The sequence below is a fragment of the Haematobia irritans genome, chromosome 1, assembly GCF_050003625.1.
Source record: "Haematobia irritans isolate KBUSLIRL chromosome 1, ASM5000362v1, whole genome shotgun sequence".
Lineage (NCBI taxonomy): Eukaryota > Metazoa > Arthropoda > Insecta > Diptera > Muscidae > Haematobia > Haematobia irritans.
This window is the reverse complement of record NC_134397.1, coordinates 91,000,644-91,024,686: the sequence shown is the minus strand read 5'-3', so window position 1 is coordinate 91,024,686 and position 24,043 is coordinate 91,000,644. Positions and strand designations below refer to the sequence as shown.

Here is a 24,043-nt window from a genome sequence, read left to right as displayed (position 1 = left end):
CCAGAGGCATACCAACAGGTTCTAGTTCCCCTGGAATATGTAAGGTAGTTCCTAGCCTTGCTAGCTCATCTGCTTCGCAGTTCCCCGGTATGCTCCTATGGCCAGGCACCCATATTAGGTGAATATTGTACTGCTCAGCCATCTCGTTGAGAGATTTGCGGCAGTCTATGGCCGTTTTCGAGTTAAGGAACACAGAGTCCAAGGATTTTATTGCAGGTTGACTGTCTGAGTATATATTAATGCCAATATTTGTTGGAACATTACTTCTCAGCCAATTCACCACCTCTCTTATTGCCAATATTTCAGCCTGAAAAACACTACAGTTCCCTTTAGTGAGTGTGCAAAATACCTTGGCGTTATTCTGGGCAGGAAGCTGAACTTTAGGCTTAATATTGAAGAGAGGGCGAGAAAAGCCACAGTAGCTTTGTACTCGTGCAAAAAGGCAAAAGGAAAAAAGTGGGGACTAAAACCGAAAATTGTGCATTGGCTATACACGGCAGCAGTTAGATTTATAATGCTATATGGTGTTGTAGTCTGGTGGCCGGCACTTCAGCAAGCGACAGGTTTAGATAAAGTTCAGCGTATTGAGTGCTTGTGTATCTCAGGCATATTCAGTAAGACAGGAATAGATTCCCTTAATGTCATGCTGCATCTATTTCCTTTAGACATTTTGGCCAAACAGTCAGCTGCAACAACGGCTGTGCAGTTGCGGTCGGAAAATATGTACGGCCACAGTTCGGTCCTCAAAATAATGCCAGATGTGTCTAACGTAGTGGATTACACTTTGGCGAAACAACTTTTCGACAAAAAGTTTGAAACTCTAATTCCCAACAGTGAGGCGTGGTGTACACATACCCGGGGAATAAAAGATATATAGATTTCTACATTGATGGCTCCAAATTGGATGAATAAGTGGGTTTCGCAGTATATTCAAAAGATCTAAAGAAAAGATTACCTAATCACTGAAGTGTTTTTCAGGCTGAAATATTAGCAATAAGAAATGTGGCGAATTGGCTGAGAAGTAATGTTCCAAAAAATTTTGGCATCAATATATACTCAGACAATCAACCTGCAATAAAATCCTTGGGCTCTGTGTTCCTTAACTCGAAAACTGCCATCGACTGCCGCAAATCTCTCAACGAGATGGCCGAGCAGTACAATATTACCTATTATGGGTGCCTGCCCATAGGAACATACCGGGGAACAGCGAAGCAGATGAGTTAGCAAGGCTAAGAACTACCTTACATATTCCAGGGGAACTAGAATCTCTTGGTACGTCTTTGGCTACCTGCAAGCTCTTACTGCGTGAGATGGCTGTCGTGATGGCAAATGTTCTATGGGAGAATTGCAAGGGTTGTAACGACACCAAGCAAATATGGCCCCATTTAAACTTGAACCGCACACTAGATATGCTAGTGTTCTCAAGACGTCAGATTTCACTTCTGATATCTGCTATAACGGGTCGCTGCCTGATATGCGAATTTGCAAAAACTATAGGTGCGAAGTTTAATGACTATTGTATGAGCTGTCATGATGCGGAGGAATAAGAATCAATTAAACACCTGTTGTGTGAGTGTCCTGCATTTTGTGTAAGGAGTAAGCGAATTTTAAGAGCATATAGCTTTAGATTACTGGCGGACCTGGAAAACGTTAACTTGAGCCGTCTTAATGTTTGTGGAACAATCTGGTTGGTTCAACAAAAGAAAAGGTTCAGCGGTTAAAACTAGAAGTGCTCATATGTAATAGGTGCTTTTAGGTAAATGTGGTATCACAATGGACTGAATAGTCTAAGTGAGCCTGAAACTTAATCGGGCTGCCACTTTAACCTAACCTATGCTTGCCAATTGAGAGTAGTATTCTGAATGAAATAAAATTGTTTCATCGAAAAGTTTTGATAAAAACAATGAAACTCTTTGTTGTCGCAATTCATTTTCTTCCACAAGAAGAAATATTTCGATCTAATATATAATAAACTTAAATAGAAATATGATTTGTGTTAACTAAATTTCTGTGTGAGGTGTGGTGAATGCGGTGAACGTACTAATGCATCAGTTATAGAGACGCCAAACTCTGTCATGACTGGTATTGGGGACACGATGTCTGACCCAGATCCAGGTTATATGAAAGCTATTATCTGCACTCAAATTATCCCTTCCTCCCAATCGAAATTTTTGACAAAAAACATCGTTTAACATTTGCTTTTCGCTGAGAGGAAATTTGATTGGAAGAAAAATATATGGTTTTTGTGATAAAGTTGATTCTTTTAAAGGAATCATAAAAACTAACTAACAAAAAACTTTCGTTTTGATTTTCTATATAATTTAATTTTTCCTCACACTTTCTCACTTCCATGTGGTTTATTTATACCCTGTTTCTGTATGTCGAACGAAACCCCAGTTGGCTGAAAATCAGTCACTCGCATTCGAATCAATTTGGGTTTCTCTATTTTTGAAAGTTCATATCATGGTACAATTATTTGTAAGGTAGCCTCACTAGCCCAAAAATAGCAACAACAATATAAATATAGCTCATCACAATGTCAGGAAAATGTAAGTAAACAAATACAAAAATATTTGTTTGAATTCAATATCACTTATGAGAAATGTTTATTAATGTTATGGAAAACCATTTTGAGTGAAAAATAATCAACTGTGTGCAAGATTTTGCCCATTTTCACAATTTATCCTATTGTAACAAAGGCAATTTTAGATATTTCTTCCTTGTAGTTGAGTTATTTCCGAATTTATAATTTCAATTAATTTTTTTTAACAAAAATTTTAACTTTTGTACAACAATAAGTTTCGACGTTTTGATGAGCCTTTTAAAATCACCTGATTAATTATGTTAAGGCTACCTTATAAATAATTATACCATGGTTAATATCGTTTGTATGAGAGTACATTAATTATCAAAAATGTGTATTTTAAAATTGTTGGTCTGAGCATTGATTTAAATTTCAAAATTGCTTTTACTTTTTTCTTGACACTTATTATATATGTTCGTTTGCTACACGATAACAAAATATGAAGTGACATGCCTGTCGACATAGAGAAACCCAAACATTTTTTTCATTTGAAATACTCTCGTTCGACATACAGAAACAGCACGCAGAGAAGGAATATGATCACCTCAAACATGTTTCAAGAGCAAAATGTTATTTTTGTATGGTGACCATGTAACATGTTTGTCACTAAAATGTTATTTTCTCGTCAAATATAACCTGCTTGCCGAAATCAGATACATGATTTCCGAGAAAATAACATAGTTGCGAAAACCATGTTACATGGTCACCACCCAAAAAAAACATTTTGCTCTTAAAACATATTTGAGGTGACCATATTCCTTCTCTGGGTGAGGGTATTAGTTCTAAACAGTTTTTTTTTATGCAAACAATATAGAAGAAATATTTGATTTTATGAATTTTTAAAATTTTACCATATGTCCGACGGACGACCAAAACGCTGACCATGGAGTCCGTAAGCCAACATACTACACAGAAAAAAATTTCAGTGGCAAAAAATTAATTGTTTATAGTTAAGTTTTACTATTTTTGCGAAATGTTCCACATAAGTACGTCTCACACATTTTATGAACTAAACGTGGGTATAAAGTTCAATGACCGTACATACATATAAGTTCAGTATGAACTAAAGCAAATGAAAATGTTCGTATGATACCGAAAAATAATAAGATTGAACTACTGTATAGCTAAAATGGTCATGATTTGGTACCAATGATTTTCTTCTTTACTTTTAGTTAATTTTTTATTCTATGGGAGGGTGTAATTTCGTAAACTACAGTTAGAAATTACAACAGGGCATTACATTTTCCTGGTTCTAACAACGACTTTTGAAAAATGTGGAGTACAATTTAATTCAATTTTCGTACGAGTACGGTGTATACACTGGGCTTCATGCTATTCTTGTCATCACCAGACAATTATCGCTATAACCATCAACGTACAAGCAACCCATACAATTAAGCGATTATATTTATAGAGCCTACACTGAAAAAAAAAGCATGCCCGGTTCCAAAGATTTTGTCTTTACATTAAAAATGTTGGTATTGATTCCGAGCCAAAGAAGCGAAGAATACAAGTAAGGATACTTTTAAGACACAATTCTCTTTTAAATTTGGGTTTTGTGTACTTGCTTCTAGGAAGCAACTTTTAAATTTTCGCTTTTTCAGCTTTTTTTCTTCATATGCTTTCAAAGTCCTTTAAAAACGAGTTAACGACATCCTTATTTTCCAAATTAAGTCCCGACTTCCAGTAGAAATTATGCTATGTTTCAAGTAAAAACCTCTTTTGAAAAACATGTCCTATATTTGAACGATTTGTTGCTTTGTAGTCAAGATGCAAACAGACAACAAATTTAAAGACAATTTCATTAAAATTAAAGAATTTTTCTGAATTATTAAAGTCAAGTTGACCTTAGCCCAAACATTTTTTCTTTCATGTTATGATACCCATTTTTTAGTGAAATCACTTAATTATAAGGACAATATGACTTCATTGAAAGTATTATCGACTTTTGGACAAGGAAAAAAACTTTATATTAGAGAAATGCGTCTTCTATGCTAAGCAAAATTTGCATTCGTATTTTAAAGACATGAAATCTTTGACCTCAAGGCAATATTTTTTTCAGCGTAGTTTTGGGAGCCCAAAAGCCGATGTAAAGAAACTTTATTTAAGAGAAACATACCCATCTCTTTGACCTCAAGACAATATTTTTTTCAGCGTAGTTTTGGGAGCCCAAAAGCCGATGTAAAGAAACTTTATTTAAGAGAAACATACCCATTATTCTTACTATGCACTATTGGCCAAATGACTACAAAAAGTTGACACCACATTACCCAAAAAAAAACACAATGTTAAAACAATGTGACAACCCGTTTGGCCGTTTCAAGCCGCCGAAGTGGCAACTCTTTGTTATTGAGTTTTTTTTTAATTCATAGTTTAACAAGATGCTTTAGAGATTTTGCTGGTAAAAACAAGTTTTTAAAGTTATAAACTTAATTTAATATGTAAAATTTAAACTAAGGTGTGTACTTTTAGTAAAAATTAACAAAGATTGTAAATGTTGTTTGGTTATTTAAGAAAAAAAATGTGGAAAAAGAATATTTTTTCTTTGCTTAATTTATTGTATGTCCCACCACTGTGACTCAAAATTCAACTTTTTGTCTCCAAACAAAAAATCACTTATCCCATCCGAAATACTCGATGAGAGGAGAAAAGTAATTTCTGGATTTTACCAGATTGGTTGCCGTTTGTCTTTTATGCGCCCCTAAAGTTTTGGCGACAAAATTCGATTTTGAGCGCTTGTTTGCAATTTCCGTATGGCCACAGCTCAAAAAATGCTGTGAATTCATTCTTGAGGTATTTATTAAGCAAAGTTGTAGCTCTTGACTTGGCCAACAAAAATGCTGAATGTATTAAGTTGAAATGATTACCACTTTTATCACCGATTTATTCGGTTTTTCGACTCAGCTCCTGAACTGTTGACAATTTTACCAAACAGTCGGTGGAAGATATGTAGCCTATAAAATTATGAACAACTTTATAGCACAAGCCAAATTCATATGACCACTTATTGTAATTTTATCGACATTTTTGCAGCTTCGAGCATGAAGATGAAAATTTTCCGACTTCATATATTCAGCATTTTTGTTGGCACGAGCTACAACTTTGCTTAATCATCCCCAGTAGTACATGTACAACATTTCAGAGATCGAGGCGCTTCCGTTGATTTAATACGTCAAAAACCGGTCATTTGGCCCATAGTGCGATGTAACAAATACAACTTTCCAAAACTTTTCGCAAGATTTCGAAAGGATGTTCGGCATTACATACATATTACGATAATAATCTTAAACTGTCGGCGTGGTGGTAAAATTTACCCCCTCAAAACCTGTTTTTTTATTAAGAATAAGACGTGTGAAATAAAGTACCTGTTAATTTTGGAAAGTACGTATAATATTGCAAAATATTGGTTTATTTTTATTACATATAATGTGTTATAATCAAAACATGTAATAATGATCAAAAAAAGCAAACATTATTAACTAAAAATTTTATATAAAAGGGGGCCAAGTTTGCCCCACGTTACAAAGTACGCAAACAAATTCACCCCACCAGTTAAAGGTTAAGTTTTTGGTACGAAATAGAGGTATGCACTTGAGTAATATATTACTTACTCACACTCACGATCGAAAAATCTTACGCACTCGGTCACGATATTCTTTGGTAGGACTCACACACGACTCACACTCACGATTATAAATGTCGTGACTCACGAGATATCCCGTGACTCACGAATAATTTTATGAGTAATTTACCTGGGGGACCTGACTTAAAACATGAGCATGATTAAAATAGAGAGCGTTAATTAACTCTGTTACACTCACAACATTTGGTGGTTAATCACACTCACACCGTGGCCATCAAAATTTTCGTGAGTTACAAAAATTGTGTGTCACGTTCACACCTCTAGTACGAAACATCAACATGTGTCTTATTTAAGACATAAAGGCAGAAAGAACAGTGCTTTATATAAACGAAATGGAGTATGATTTTGGAACAAAATGTAGTTTTTATTGCAAAAACAATAATTTTGTAACAAAAAAGTTTATGGTTTGCACTTTTTGGCGAAACCAGACTAGCCTTAGTGGCTAGCCGACTAAGTTTCAAGCTCATTTAGACTATTCCGTCCATTGTGATTTTAGATTATGTTTAAGTGGCAGCCCGATTAACCTAACTTAGCCTAAGCCATCAAGGAACCAAACCGAAAGATCTGTTTATATATGAACAAAACTCTACACTTAAAACTCTATCGTTTTAAAATAGAATTTAAAAAATTTAACTAAATCCGTTATTTCGAAATGGTACAAATAGAATTATATGGTGGTGGATATCGAACGATTCAGACCATTTTATAGTCAATTTTTCTAGAAAACATGGAATAATCTTCATCATTGGAGGGCCAATAACAGTTATTGATCGACTGAAGAATTCAATGGAAAAAATGTAAAAAATTAAACATGTACATCATCCAAAGATAACATTTTTATCTTAAAGATTGTTTGAGGTGATCATATTCCTTCTATGTGTGTACTTAGGATTCGGTAGGTTCTCAAACATATAATTTATATTCTCTTTGTTTTGTTTCGAATTAGAAACTGTAACTTAATTAGTCGTTATCGTGACCATAGATTCAATCGTTAACATTTTTATGAAAAAATGTTGCTGCTGCTTGAATTTAACATTGCCAATGCTTTTTATATCTTAACTATCTAGACTTTAATGGATGTCGCATGTTCTCGGGTTCCTACATGCATTATTAACATGGAAAAGGGGGGACCTCCTACAGTTTAAATTCTGTTTTTTTTTTTTTTTATTGTAGAGCCATTGTTCTTTTTCCAGCAGTTCATGGTAGGGGTGCATTAACCATGTATGTTAGTAGAGGTATCCTAGCTGAAGGTTGTTGATTTTCATACACGTATCCACTTTTGTCTGTGACCACTTTGCATTGTTTCTCAATTTAGTCTGCTGTTGTCAGCCGTAGCAGACAGTATAAAGTTTAAGTTGTCGCTCGAGAGAATTTTCCCAAAACCCAAAATGTCAGACGAAGAAAGTGTAAGTGCTGTGGCGTGATAATGCACCCAAATGTGGTCGTAGACATAAATTGTAATTAAAGCAGTCCAATAGTTAACCCGGATTGTGATATTTACTTACCAAATGTTCCCAAAGACTAATTGCTTGAATCACGCAAACTTTTCTCGGTAAAGTTTATAGCTTTAGCAGCCTTGGACAAGTTTGTATATCATCTGGTGACTTAAAGCATTCCAAAAAGCAAAGGACAACGTCAAAAGCAATATCTCAAGTTTGACATTGGGTAAAAAGCAATGGAATAAAAAGTTTTGTTTTCGGCCATCTTGGCATAACTGGTAATCATTATCGGAATAATCGAAATTCCTAGAATACTGAGAAATTACTTTGATAATGGGTTCATATTTTGTCTTCTCCGTATGGAAAATGTTAACTTAAGTAGACTGTTTTTTAGCAATTCGGTTGGCTCAACAGATTGGATAGATTCAACAGTAAAATCGAAAAATGCCTAGATGTAATAGGGACTTTTATATAAATGTGGTATCACATCGAGGTGAGTCCAACCTAAAACAGGCTGTTACTAAAACCTGCACTGACAAAAATACTGTCGTGAGGCCAAAGAGTTCTTGTCCTTAAAAAACGAATGCGAATTTCGCACAACATAGAAGACGCATTTTTCTGATATTAAGTTTGTTTGCTTGTGCAAAAGCCGATAAAATTTTCAATGAAGTCGTTTTCTCATTATAGTTAAGGTTTTGTCCTTAACTATACACGTTTACACGAAAGTTTACACGAAAGAAAGAAATGTTGTTTGAACAAGATCAACTGTAATTTTCCCCTAGAAAATATATTGTCGTGAGGCCAAAGATTTCATATCCTTAAAATACGAATGCGAATTTTGCTTAACATAGACTTTTTATTTTTACTATAGATGTTGGGCTTTTTCTATTTTTAGGGTTTAAAAATATATTACAAAAAATATTTGGTGGCACTAAAGCCAATTTAATTCTATTTTACTTCACGGTATTAATTTGTTTTAAGAAACTTTCCTTGACTTGAATAATATTTTGCGTACTAAAAATAGGGAATATATACACAAATGAAGTATAAAGATTTATTAAATTCATGTCTCCCACAAAACAGTTCAGAATTTCATAAAATTTTTTAATTTTACCAAAAATGCCCCCATCGTGAACTTCATATGTCGATAAAGACATTCTGGCAATTTTCAACTTAAATTTTTTCCTTCATAGTATACAATATTCTTAAACAAGTGAAAAAAATTAATTAAGTCCAAAAAATATTCTTGAATTTGTCAAAAAATCTTTACACATTTTTGTAAAATAGGCGTGACATCTGCGTTGTACGAGGGCAGTTCGGAAACTTAGCCTAAAGGGTGATACGGTCAAAATTTGGTCAAGGGAAAACGCGTGTAAATCGGTGAAATCGTTTATTTAAAAAATCAAATTAAATTTCTTTTTCAAGTTCAATTAGTATAAAATTCATGAAAAATATTCAGTTAGGCTTTCGCTTTTCCAAATCCGAATTGCCGGGCCTCACGCTTGACACCTGCCATCAGATTTTGTACAGCCACCTTGTCCACCTTCTTCGCCGCAGAAAGCCAGTTTGCCTTGAACTGCTGCTCGTTCTTAGCAGTTTTTTTTTGGTCTTCTTTAGGTTCCGCTTGACAATAGCCCAGTATTTCCCAATTGGGCGGTGCTCTGGCGTGTTGGGAGGGTTCTTGTCCTTGGGAACCACCTGCACGTTGTTGGCGGCGTACCACTCCATGGCCTTTTTACCATAATGGCAAGATGCCAAATCCGGCCAAAACAGTACGGAACAACCGTGTTTCTTCAGAAAAGGCAGCAGACGTTTATTCAAACACTCTTTCACGTAAATTTCTTGGTTGACAGTCCCGGAAGCTATGAAAATGTTGCTTTTCAAGCCACAGGTACAGATGGCTTGCCAAACCAGATATTTCTTTGCGAACTTTGACAGTTTTATGTGCTTGAAAATATCTGCTACCTTTCCCCTTCCTTTTGCCGTATAAAACTCCTGTCCCGGAAGCTGCTTGTAGTCGGCTTTGACGTAAGTTTCGTCGTCCATTACCACGCAGTCAAACTTCGTCAGCATCGTCGTGTACAGCCTCCGGGATCGTGCTTTGGCCGTCGTATTTTGTTTATCATCGCGATTTGGAGTCACTACCTTCTTGTAAGTTGATAGTTCGGCTCGTTTTTTGGCTCGATGCACGGTTGTAGACGATACACCCTGCTTATTTGCGGCATCTCGGAGAGAGAGGTTAGGGTTTCGCTTGAAACTACCGGCAACTCTCTTTGTCGTCGCAGCGGCTTCCGGTTTTCGATTTCCCCCCGATCCAGACTTCCTGGCTGTCGACAAACGTTCCCCAAACACTTTAGTTACATTTGTAACGGTTGATTTGGCAACTTTTAGCGATTTTGCCAGCTTTGCGTGCGAGTAGCTCGGATTTTCGCGATGCGCAAGCAAAATTTTGATACGCTGGACGGCATTTTGACAACTGAAGAGTGAATTCCAAAATCAAAATAGGAGCAACATTCTACACACACACACACCTTCAAAATGAGGGGTGTGCAGGTTTTTTAAATGCAAAATTGAAAGAAATACGTCAAGTTTATATTGACCAAATTTTGACCGTATCACCCTTTAGCACAAAAAGCGCGGTATAAACAGAAAAAAGTTAAGTGTTTTGGAAACTTCCATCTCTGTTATGAACACATCTTAAATTTTGTTTCGATCTGGCAACTCTTTCATATAAAAACAGGTGTTCAAAAAAGACGCATCCGCAATTTTTTTACAATGGAAAAATTAGAAATGCGTGCTTTCATTAAATATTTACATAAAAAAGGTTTATGTGTTAGGTGAAAGTGCTCCTTCATATGCAACAGTAAAAAAATTGGGTTGCTGAATTTAAACGTGGTCATAACAGGTTGGCTGATAAGTCCCCGGTCTGACACATACATGGCGTCGCTAGTATTAAATGCATATTATTTTTATATAGAACCAACCTTCAAATGATTCGTGTCAAAATTTGACGTCTGTAAGTTAATTAGTTTGTGAGATAGAGCGTCTTTTGTGAAGCAACTTTGTTATTGTGAAAAAAATGGAAAAAAAGGAATTTCGTGTTTTGATAAAATACTGTGTTCTGAAGGGGGAAAATACGGTTGAAGCAAAAACTTGGCTTGATAATGAGTTTCCGGACTCTGTCCCCAGGGAAATCAACAATAATTGATTGGTATGCAAAATTCAAGCGTAGTGAAATGAGCACGGAGGACTGTGAACGCAGTGGACGCCCGAAAGAAGTGGTTACCGACGAAAACATCAAAAAATCCACAAAATGATTTTGAATGACCGTAAAATGAAGTTGATCGAGATAGATCAAAGATATCAAAGGAACGTGTTGGTCATATCATTCATCAATATTTGGATATGCGGAAGCTCTGTGCAAAATGGGTGCCGCGCGAGCTCACATTTGACCAAAAACAACAACGTGTTGATGATTCTGAGCGGTGTTTGCAGCTGTTAACTCGTAATACATCCGAGTTTTTCAGTCGATATGTGACAATGGATCAAACATGGCTCCATCACTACACTCCTGAGTCCAATCGACAGTCGGCTGAGTGGACAGCGATCGGTGAACCGTCTCCGAAGCGTGGAAAGACTCAAAAGTCCGCTGGCAAAGTAATGGCCTCTGTTTTTTGGGATGCGCATGGAATAATTTTTATCGATTATCTTGAGAAGGGAAAAACCGTCAACATTGACTATTATATGGCGTTATTGGGGCATTTGAAGTTCAAAACGGCCCCATATGAAGAAGAAAAAAAGTGTTGTTCCACCAAGACAACGCACAGTGCCACAAGTCATTGAGAACGATGGCAAAAATCGAATTGCTTCCCCACCCACCGTATTCTCCAGATCTGGCCCCCAGCGACTTTTTATTGTTCTCAGACGTCAAAAGTATGCTCGCAGGGAAAAAATTTGGCTGCAATGATAAGGTGATCTCCGAAACTGAGGCCTATTTTGAGGCAAAACCGAAGGAGTACTACCAAAATGGTATCAAAAAATTGGAAGGTCGTTATAAAGGGTGATACGGTCAAAATTTGGTCAATATAAACTTGACGTATTTCTTTCAATTTTGCATTTAAAAAACCTGAACACCTCTCATTTTGAAGGTGTGTGTGTGTCGAATGTTGCTCCTATTTTGATTTTGGAATTCACTCTTCAGTTGTCAAAATGCCGTCCAAGCAAGAAGAGCAGCGTATCAAAATTTTGCTCGCGCATCGCGAAAATCCGAGCTACTCGCACGCAAAGCTGGCAAAATCGCTAACAGTTGTCAAATCAACCGTTAAAAATGTAATTAAAGTGTTTGGGGAACGTTTGTCGACAGCCAGGAAGTCTGGATCGGGGGGAAATCGAAAACCGGAAGCCGCTGAGACGACAAAGAGAGTTGCCGGTAGTTTCAAGCGAAACCCTAACCTCTCTCTCCGAGATGCCGCAAATAAGCAGGGTGTATCGTCTACAACCGTGCATCGAGCCAAAAAACGAGCCGAACTATCAACTTACAAGAAGGTAGTGACTCCAAATCGCGATGATAAACAAAATACGACGGCCAAAGCACGATCCCGGAGGCTGTACACGACGATGCTGACGAAGTTTGACTGCGTGGTAATGGACGACGAAACTTACGTCAAAGCCGACTACAAGCAGCTTCCGGGACAGGAGTTTTATACGGCAAAAGGAAGGGGAAAGGTAGCAGATATTTTCAAGCACATAAAACTGTCAAAGTTCGCAAAGAAATATCTGGTTTGGCAAGCCATCTGTACCTGTGGCTTGAAAAGCAACATTTTCATAGCTTCCGGGACTGTCAACCAAGAAATTTACGTGAAAGAGTGTTTGAATAAACGTCTGCTGCCTTTTCTGAAGAAACACGGTTGTTCCGTACTGTTTTGGCCGGATTTGGCATCTTGCCATTATGGTAAAAAGGCCATGGAGTGGTACGCCGCCAACAACGTGCAGGTGGTTCCCAAGGACAAGAACCCTCCCAACACGCCAGAGCACCGCCCAATTGGGAAATACTGGGCTATTGTCAAGCGGAACCTAAAGAAGACCAAAAAAAAACTGCTAAGAACGAGCAGCAGTTCAAGGCAAACTGGCTTTCTGCGGCGAAGAAGGTGGACAAGGTGGCTGTACAAAATCTGATGGCAGGTGTCAAGCGTGAGGCCCGGCAATTCGGATTTGGAAAAGCGAAAGCCTAACTGAATATTTTTCATGAATTTTATACTAATTGAACTTGAAAAAGAAATTTAATTTGATTTTTTAAATAAACGATTTCACGGATTTACACGCGTTTTCCCTTGACCAAATTTTGACCGTATCACCCTTTAATCGTTGTATCGCTCTTGAAGGGAACTATGTTGAATAATAAAAACGAATTTTGACAATAAAATTCGTTTTTCTTTGTTAGTCCGGGGACTTATCAGCCAACCTGTCACAAGCATTGAAGATGAACCACGTAGTGGACGTCCAAAAACAGCAACAACAACAGAAATTGTAGTCAAAGTGCATGATATGGTATTAATTGATCGACAAATAAAAGTGCGTGAAATTGCTAATATCATGGGAATCTCAAATGATCGAGTCCATTTAATTTTGCACGAAGAACTACAGATGAAGAAGCTTTCTGCAAGATGGGTGCCGCATTTGTTAACAGTCGATCAAAAACGCATAAGAATGAACATTCTCAAACTTGTTTGGATCGTTTTAAGCGAAATACAATGGATTTTAAGCGTCGTTTCATAACTGTTGATGAGACATGGATCCACCACTATACTCCAGACACAAAAGAACAATCCAAACAATGGACTGAAGCTGGAGGAAGAGCCCCAAAGAAGGCAAAAACAATTCAATCGGCTAGTAAGATTATGGCAACGGTTTTTTTGGGACTTCAAATGTATTTTATTGATTGACTATCTGCAAAATGGTAAAACAATTAATTCAGAGTACTATTGCAAACTTTTAGATCAATAAATTTACAAATTCGGGAAAAACGTCCTGGCTTACTACACCAAAAAATAATTTTTCATCAAGACAACGCACCAGAGCACAAGAGTGTTTTAACAATGGCTAAAATCAACGAATTAAAGTACAAGTTGCTAACTACTTAATTATAAGGACAATACGTCTTCACTGAAAAGTTTATTGACTTTTGGACAAGGAAAAATACTTTATATTACAGAAATGCGTCTTCTATACTAAGCAAAATGTGCATTCGTATTTTAAAGACATGGAATCTTTGACCTCACGACAATATTTTTTTCAGTGTGGTGGGTTCACTGTTTGTTAGTGAACCCGAGTAAAATTTGAAAGGTCCAATTTTATACATTACATATTATTACAATAGTTGGACATTAAGATTAAAGAATTTGTGTTATTAAGCTATTGAAAAGAAAAAATCATAATTTAAATTGAATTGCAATAGTTTCGCCACCTTGGCAATAAAATATGTGTTTGTCGGCAATGAGGTGAGGAAGCCACCGTGGTGCAATGGTTAGCATGCCCGCCTTGCATACACAAGGTCGTGGGTTCGATTCCTGCTTCGACCGAACACCAAAACGTTTTTCAGCGGTGGATTATCCCACCTCAGTAATGCTGGTGACATTTCTAAGGGTTTCAAAGCTTCTCTAAGTGGTTTCACTGCAATGTGGAACGCCGTTCGGACTCGTCTATAAAAAGGAGGTCCCTGGCATTGAGCTTAACATGGAATCGGGCAGCACTCAGTGATAAGAGAGAAGTTCACCAATGTGGTATCACAATGGACTGAATAGTCTAAGTGAGCCTGATACATCGGGCTACCACCTAACCTAACCTAATGAGGTCGAAGGACTGTTGAAACCACTTCCTAATTTTAAAGAAACTTATTGTCTTAAATTCAATATTGCAGCTCTAAAAGAAATCCCAAAACAACTTTCAGTACAAATTGATTCAATATTAAAGGCCATGGAATTTTTAAATCCAGAAATAGCATTGACAACATAAGTTCACAATAAATTTATCGTGTCTTGGTAGCAATGGAATAAAATTTTTCTAAAATGAAAACGAAAGTTTTTAGCAACGTTGAGTGCCTAACAATTCCAGTCTAACATATAAAATGGCGATTTAGATTCTAATAAAAAGTGCAACATTTTCGAAATTGGTTGCAAAATATAAACGACGTTGTCGTTGCTTTTGAATTTAGGATCCCTCACAAAATCATACCCTCCACCCTAACTTTGTCATTCCGTCCCTGCTGTTGGTCCGTCTGTTAGAATCGAAGAAAGATATTGACTTGAAACTTGGCATAAGTAGTTGTTATTGATGTAGACCGGATGTTATTGAAAATGGGCCATATCGGACCAGTTTTAGGTATAGCTTCCATATAACCTATCCCCAAGTTTGTCTTGCAGAGAATCTTGGAAGATCAAATTTCATCCCCATATAAACCCATACCCAGATTTAGTTTGGAGGAGTAACCTTAATCCGACCCCGTTTAAATTCGATACGCGATGTTAGTATATGCGCTCTGACAACCATACATATTGTCCTTATAGGTCCATAATTATATATAGTTCCCATATAAACCGTCCTCTCAAGATTGAAATTCGGAAGGCTAATGGAGGAACAAATTTCATCTAAACACGGTTGAACTTTGGTCCTCTAATTACCATGCAAAAACTATTTCATATCGGTTCATACTTATTTATAGACTCATTTATATCAAAAACAATAAAGAATGAACGAGACTTAGAAGGTATATATTCTGCCTTATTTATCTTAAATAGAGTCCTTATGGAATACAATTTAGAAGAATGTTAGGCCGTTTTAATATACCTTGCAATCGGTAACTGTTACTACAACCGTAGTAATTGATGACAGTCTTCAGTAGAACTTAGTACGCACACAAGATTCGGCCTGGCCAAACTTTCGGACGTATTTCCTCCATTACACGCAGAGAAGAAACATGATTGTCACAATCATATTCGAAGAGCAAAATAATATGATAGGAGCTATTTTTGCGGCGACCATGTAACATTTTAACCTGCAACCATGTTGGCTCAGTGAACATGGTTCTAAGAAAAATATAATTGTCCTCATCTAAAATGTTATTATATTGTTAAAAAGAATTTTGTTTGATTGAAAAGACAATGGCCACAATTTAAAATGTTATGGTATTCATTAAAAATGTTTTTCTTCTAGTTAAAAGAACATGGTCACAACCTAAAATGTTTTGATCTTTATGAAAAAACTTTTTTCATCGTCGAAAAAGGACGCCACTTGAGAAAAGTAGACACAAAATTAACTTTATTTATTTGTTTTTATTTATTTATAAACTAATTCATTGTTTATTTGTATTTATAATGCCGTTCAAGCAAACATCATATATTTTTAAACACTCTATTTTATTTCAATCTCAACAATAAGTAATTATTCAATATTTACATCGTGCCCATCAAATGTACAAGCGCAGATATCATGTAACTGCAAATAAAAATAAATGATCCATATAGTAAAATGCAGACCAAAACAAGTATATACAGCCGTAAGTTCGGCCAGGCCGAAGCTTATGTACCCTCCACCATGGATTACGTAGAAACTTCTACTGAAGACTGTCATCCACAATCGAATTACTTGGGTTGCGGTAACTTTTGCCGATGACAAGGTATCTTAAAACTTCCTAATACCGTAATATATACCACGTACTCCATACGTGGTATATATTAAACTTAAAATGGCCGATTAAAAGTTTGACAAAATTTTCTATAGTAGTAAAATTTTGACAAAATAAAATTTTGACAACATTTTCTATAGAAGTAAAATTTTAACAAAATTTTCTATAGAAATAACATTTTGACAAAATTTTCTATAGAAATAAAATTTTTACAAAATTTTCAAAAGATTTAAAATTTTGACAACATTCTCTATCGAATTAAAATTTTGACAACATTTTCTACAGAAATAAAATTTTGCCAAAATTTTCTATAGAAATAAAATTTGACAAAATTTTCTATAGGAATAAAATTTTAACAAAAATTTCTATAGAAATAAACTTTTGACAAAATTTTCTATAGAAATAAAATTTTACTAGATTATTTTGCTCGAGTGGGAAGCATGATTATGAACCGATATGGACCAATTTTTTTGTGGTTGGGGATCGGCTATATATATTAACACCACGTTGCAAATTTCAACCGGATCGGATGAATTTTGATCGTCCACGTGGCTCCGGAGTTCAAATCTGGGGATCGGTTTACATAGGGGCTATATATAATTATGGACTGATATGGACCAATTTTTGAATGGTTCTTAGAGACTATATACTAATACTATGCACCAAACTTCAGCCGGATCGGATGAAATTTGCTTCTCTTAGAGGATCCGCAAACCAAATCTGGGAATCGGTTTATATGGGGGCTATATATAATTATGGACAGATATGGACCAATTTTTGCATGGTTGTTAGAGACCATATACTAACACCACGTACCAAATTTTAACCGGATCGGATGAATTTTGCTCCTCTAAGAGGCTCCGGAGTTCAAATCTGGGGATCTCGTTTATATGGGGGCTATATATAATTATGGACCGATATGGACCAATTTTTGCATGGTTGTTAGAGACCATATACTAATACCATGTACCAAATTTCTGCCGGATCGGATGAAATTTGCTTCTCTTAGAGCAACTGACCCCCAAGCCATATAAACTGACCCCCAAGCCATATAAACTGACCCCCAAGCCAAATTTGGGGGTCAGTTTATATGGGGGCTATACGTAAAAGTGGACCGATATGGACCAATTTTTGCATGGTTGTTAGAGACCATATACTAACACAATGTACCACATTTCAGCCGGATCGGATGAAATTTGCTTCTCTTAGAGGGTGTGCAAGCCAAATTTGGGGGTCCGTTTATATGGGGGCTATACGTCAAAGTGGACCGATATGTACCAATTTTTGCATGGTTGTTAGAGACCATATACTGATACCATGTACCAAATTTCAGTCAGATCGGATGAAACTTGCTTCTTTTGGGGCAATCGCAAACCAAATTTGGGGGTCCGTTTATATGGGGGCTATACGTAAAAGTGGACCGATATGGACCCATTTGTGCATGGTTGTTAGAGAACATATACTAACACCATGTACCAAATTTCAGCCGGATCGGATAAAATTTGCTTCTCTTAGAGCAATCGTAAGCCAAATTTGGGGGTCCGTTTATATGGGGGCTATACGTAAAAGTGGACCGATATGGCCCATTTGCAATACCATCCGACCTACATCAATAACAACTACTTGTGCCAAGTTTCAAGTCGATAGCTTGTTTCATTCGGAAGTTAGCGTGATTTCAACAGACGGACGGACGGACGGACGGACGGACGGACATGCTCAGATCGACTCAGAATTGACAAAGTTAATATACCCCCATCCTATGGTGGAGGGTATAAAAACAGGTACATTTTTATACCCACCACCATAGAATGGTGACTGGGGTGTAATAAGTTTGTCATTCCGTTTGTAACACATCGAAATATCGATTTCCGACTATATAGAGTATATATATTCTTGATCAGGGAGAAATTCTAAGACGATATAACGATGTCCGTCTGTCTGTCTGTCTGTTGTAATCACGCTACAGTCTTCAAAAATGAAGCAATCGTGCTGAAATATTGCACAAACTCGTCTTTTGGCTGCAGGCAGGTCAAGTTCGAAGATGGGCTATATCGGTCCAGGTTTTGATATAGTCCGCATATAGACCGATCTCCCGATTTTACTTCTTGGGCTTATAGAAACCGCAGTTTTTATTCAATTTACCTGAAAATGGAAATCTAGAGGTATTGTAGGACCACAAATACGTGTGCCAAAAATTGTGAGTATCGGTCCAAATTTTGGTATAGCCCCCATATAGACCGATCTCCCGATTTTACTTCTTGGGCTTATAGAAACCGCAGTTTTTATTCAATTTACCTGAAATTAGAAATCTAGAGGTATTGTAGGACCGCAAATACGTGAGCCAAAAATTGTGAGTATCGGTCCATGTTTTGGTATGGTCCCCATATAAAACGACCTCCCGAGTTGGGGTCTTGGGCTTATAGAAACCGTAGTTTTTATCCAATTTGTCTGAAATTGGAAATCTAGAGGTATTTTAGGACCATAAAGAGGTGTGTCGAAAATGGTGAGTATCGGTCCATATTTTGGTATAGCCCCCATATAGACCGATTACCCGATTTTACTTCTTGGGCTTTTAGAATCCGAAGTTTTTATCCTATTTGCCTGAAATTGGAAATCTAGAGGTATTTTCGGGTCATAAAGAAGTGTTTTAGTATAGCCCCATAAGAACGATCTCCCGATTTAACTCCTTGGGTTTCTAGAAACCGTAGTTTTTATCTGATTTGCCTGAAATTGTAAATATTCTAGTATTTTAGGCTCACAAAACGTGTATCGGATTAAGTTTTTATCGGTCCATTTGGTAATGCCTCCATATAGACCGACTTCACTTCTTGAGGGTGTAGAATGCGCACTGATCATGAAAATTGCTTGAAACTCAATGTAAAATTTCCAGATTTTACTTCTACAGATTTAAGATTTCAAATCAAAATGTTATTTTATAATTTTCTTGCACACTTACAAGAGATGTTAAACAAAAATGGTTCTTAGAAATCCAGAATCTGATATAGTCCTCATAGGTGAAATCTTTAAATTTATCTTCGGGAAGTGTCCTCAAGTCCTCAAGCCCTCTTGAAATTTCAAAGGAAACCCTAATATTTGGTTCATGGTGGTGGGTATTTAAGATTCGGCCTGGCCGAACTTACGGCTGTATATACTTGTTTCAATTACACTTTCCTTTTTTGTGTTCACATAAAACCACGTGCCACTTCTGAATAAATAAATTAACACAAAACAGTAATTCCGTATTCTCCGTCCATTCCAAGAAACAATCAACACACGACTTATGCGTAATGAAAATCGTATGTACCTGCTCAATGTTTTTATAAAATTCTTTTCGCTGCAAAAAAGTTAAAAAATTAAATCGTCGCGAAAAAAATTTAAATGATCTTTATGGCCATGTAATGGTTCTGGACATATACTTTTTTCCCAGTAAAAAAGTCAAAAAATTGAATGGTCAGGTACATTATTTTCCCGACCATTTAATGGTCTCAAATGTTAAATGATAGAACATGTTTGCGGTACCATTCAAAAGCTTATTGCCACCATACATTTTTCTCCGCTTGAAAACTATTTTTACAAAGGCAAAATACATGGTTTTCGCGGCAATTACCTACTCTAGATAAGCATTAAATGGATGCGGCAACCATGTCCAAACATGGTATTTGTTACTCGTTTTAGGTTAAATTATAGTTCTACAAATGTTATCCGTTTAATCCTGGAAATGTTCAAACAAAACTATTCTGCACACGATGAAGTCTTCCATTAATTCTCATTGCCTTTTACTTCAATTTTTATGAACTGTTTAAAATTATAAGCTACGGATGATTGTCTCGAAACATCTTCGTTGAAAGTTAAGTCGTAAAGGTATATTCCGGTAGGTTGACAATTAATTGAGACAAATGCATTGTCATTTATATCAGTGTCTCCATTCCATCCATGATGGAAGTTTGTAACGATTGCAGGTGGTACGACGACTAATTAAGACTTTTTTTAATTCTTAAAATTTTTCCCCCAGAGCAAGACGAAAAATCTGTATTCGCACGAAGCAAAACTCATTAACAAATCGCAACGGGAATTGGCCGATGGTACTGAAAAGGACACATTAACTAAATTGCGTTTATTGTGTTTCAGTCGTGGGGCTACCGGCATCTCAGGCCTTGGCAGGTATATGGCCTGTGCTCATCGTCAAATTGAGATAAATTTTTTAATACTTTTTTTTGTTCATTTTATTACGTATGCTTTGTTCCCGGATAATTATTACGACAAAAGAGCATTTCGCAATATGGACGATGATGGCAGCAAGGCATTAAATGAAGATGAATTCGTCAAAGGTATACGTGATTTTGGCATGGACTTGAGTGAGGAGGAACTCAAAGAATTGTTCCAACAGTAAGTTGTGATAGCACCAGTTATGACAAACAGTGAAATTATTAATACTAATTTTGGCATTTGGTGATAACTCAGGTTTGATGATGATGGCAGTGGGTCCATAAATATGACAGAGTTCCTGCTGAAATTACGAGTGAGTATATCTTTGGGATCCATTGAGTTCTGAATCACGCATACATCATCAGTTTGGATGTGTGTCCATCTAGCCAAGAATAATTCATTTGAACAAACACTTCTCATATTTATTGTGTTTTTTCCCTCGATTTCTGTTATCTTTTTTTTTTTAAATGCTTGGCATTTGTAATAGCCACCCATGCCGCAGTGTCGTCTAGACATCATTGATCAAGCCTTTGATAAAATGGATGCAGATGATGATGGAGTCATTACAGTGAATGACTTGAAAAATGTTTACTCTGTGAAGGAGCATCCTAAGTATGAAACTGGCGAAATGTCCGAGGACGAATTGCTCACAGATTACTTGAATAATTTTGAAGGTGGACGTGGAAATAATGATGGCATTGTAAGTACAGCTTCTACAACTTCAAATAATGATGTAAAATTGCATTGACGAGTATAACAGATAAGTTTTCTTAGATTTTATATTGAGGTCGCCACTGGGGTTTTGTGTGGGTGCATCACTAGTGCTGTAGTTGATTTTAAGCTATGTTCGGAAAATTTGAATTTGGATTTACATCTAAAAATTTGTAATTCCAATATCGGGAGTTGTATGGTAGATAGAAAGTTGAAACTTTAAAGTCGTATAGTCCGTAGACATATGTGGACATACGCAGTGTAGAAGGCATGACATGGTTCCTATCTATATTTGAACAAAAAACGAAAGGTAGTGGTCACACTAACAATCATTTAAGTAAACCTCCCAGCAAAAAAAGCGTCGCCAATAAAGTAATGACAATGTTCTTTTAGGATCCGGAAGTGGTGCAAAATTGACGCAGAAGCGATGAATTTAACATGGGCTTGTCACAGGACGGAAATCCTCCATTTCAACAGCCATTGCACTGAATTTGCATCACTTTTTTAGGTGTGAATTCAATGTTTTGGATGTAAATTAAAAAATTCTGTGATATTTTGTCAAATAAATAACTTTTATAATTTTTTATAATTTTTAATGGATTCTAACGCTTGTCTGAAACGTTTGACCTCAAATATATTCAAAAATTCACAATTTTTTCAGATTGGATTTAGCATTTTTTTCGACAACATTTAAATAATTTTTTACATTTTATGAATTCTTTCTCTGTTTTTAACAAAAAAAAACTTCGAATAATCCAAATGTTTATATTTCTTTATGGAAACGTTTTTCTCCTATTCCACTACTTGCTTTTGAATAAGAGTTGTTGACCTGTGAAAGAATTTCAAAATTAGAATAATTGATTCATAGAAACTAAGGAATGAACGAAAAAAGCCGAACCTGTCATAACAGTGATGACAAAGATATCGCAAAAAAATTTATACCCTTAATCATGTTTAAGTCATTTAAGCAGCGTCTAGCCAAAATTTCGAGTCGCCACGCCCACTCGTTTGGGAGTGGGCGTTTAAGTCATTTAAGAAGCGTCTATCCAAAATTTCGAGTCGCCACGCCCACTCGTTTGTGAGGTAGAGAGTGTTGCCAGTGGGGAATTTTGGGCAATTGTGGGTATAAAATGGTTCGTTTTGTAATTATTAATGTATTATGTGTTATTGGATTTTTATACCCTCCACCCTAGGATGGGGGTATATCCGTTTGTAACACATCGAAATATTGCTCTAAGACCCCATAAAGTATATATATTCTGGGTCGTGGTGAAATTCTGAGTCGATCTGAGCATATCCGTCCGTCCGTCCGTCTGTTGAAATCACGTTAACTTCCGAACGAAACAAGCTATCGACTTGAAAAATGGGCAATATCGGTCCACTTTTACGTATAGCCCCCATATAAACCGACCCCCCAAATTTGGCTTGCGAATCCTCTAAGAGAAGCAAATTTCATCCGATCCGGCTGAAATTTGGTACATGGTGTAAGTATATGGTCTCTAACAACCACGGAAAAAATGGTCCACATCGGTGCATAATTATATATAGCCCCCATATAAACCGATCCCCAGATTTGGCTTGCGGAGAATCTAAGAGAAGCAAATTTCATCAGATCCGGCTGAAATTTGGTACATGGTGTCACCATATGATTTCTAACAACGATGCAAAAATTGGTCCACATCGATCCATACTTATATATAGCCCCCATATAAACCGATCCCCAGATTTGGCTTGCGGAGACTCTAAGAATAGCAAATTTCATCCGATCCGGCAGAAATTTGGTACATGGCGTCAGCACATGATCTCAAACAACCGTGCAAAAATTGGTCCACATCGGTTCTATGTATCTCCCATATAAACCGATCCCCCGATTTGGCTTGCGGAGCCTCTAAGAAAAGCAAATTTCATCCGATCCGGCTGAAATGTGGTACATGGTGTAAGTATATGGTCTCTAACAACTATGCACAAATTGGTCCACATCGGTCCATAATTATATATAGCCCCCATGTAAACCGATCACCAGAGTTGACTTCCTAAGCCTATTGGAAGAGCAAAATTCAGCTGATTCAGTTGAAATTTGGTACGTGATGTTAGTATATGGTATCCAACAACCATGCAGGAATTGGTTCATATCAGTTCATAATTATATATAGCCCTCATATAAACGATCCCCAGATTTGATCTCCGGTGCCTTTTGGAGAAGCAAAATTTATCCGATCTGGTTGAAATTTGGTACGTGGTGGTCGTATATGATATTTAACAACCATGCCAAAAGTCCATAATCATATATAGCCCCATATAAACCGATCCCGAGATTTGGTTTTGGAGCCTCTTGGAGGAGCAAATTTCATCCGAGTCAGTTGAAATTTGGTACATTGTGCTAGTATATGGCCGTTAACAACCATGCCTAACTAGGTCTGCATCGGTCTATAATTATATATAGCCCTCAGATAAATCGATCCCCAGTCACACAAAAATTGGTCCATATCAATTTCATAAATGTATATAGCCCCCATATAAGCGACCCCCATATTTCAATTCTGGCTCTCTACGTACCGTGCAAAAGTCCATATTGATTCCTAATTATTTGGAGACTTAACTATACATAACTTTTTTGTCTAATATATACCACGTATGGACTAACTTACAATTTAGAAAACGATGTTAAGAAGTTTTAAGATACCACAAACCAAGTAATTCGATTGTGGATGACAGTATTTCGTAGAAGTTTTTACGCAATCCATGGTGGAGGGTACATAAGATTCGGCATGGCCGAACTT

General features: G+C 36.6%; 1 protein-coding gene across 2 annotated transcripts in view; it reads left to right on the top strand.

The window, feature by feature from the left end:
* LOC142221409 (calcyphosin-like protein) overlaps nucleotides 1–24,043 on the top strand; it is a 36,287-nt gene that overhangs the window by 5,390 nt on the left and 6,854 nt on the right. Inside the window, exons 1-5 of one of the 2 annotated variants that reach the window (XM_075291127.1) lie at nucleotides 7,501–7,633; nucleotides 20,359–20,507; nucleotides 20,613–20,732; nucleotides 20,808–20,865; nucleotides 21,040–21,252. In XM_075291127.1, the coding sequence (XP_075147242.1) occupies nucleotides 7,616–7,633; nucleotides 20,359–20,507; nucleotides 20,613–20,732; nucleotides 20,808–20,865; nucleotides 21,040–21,252 (558 nt within the window). In that variant the 5' untranslated portion in view covers nucleotides 7,501–7,615. Of the gene's footprint in view, nucleotides 1–7,500; nucleotides 7,634–20,358; nucleotides 20,508–20,612; nucleotides 20,733–20,807; nucleotides 20,866–21,039; nucleotides 21,253–24,043 lie in introns of those variants that run through there. The other variant, XM_075291126.1, reaches the window with a different exon arrangement.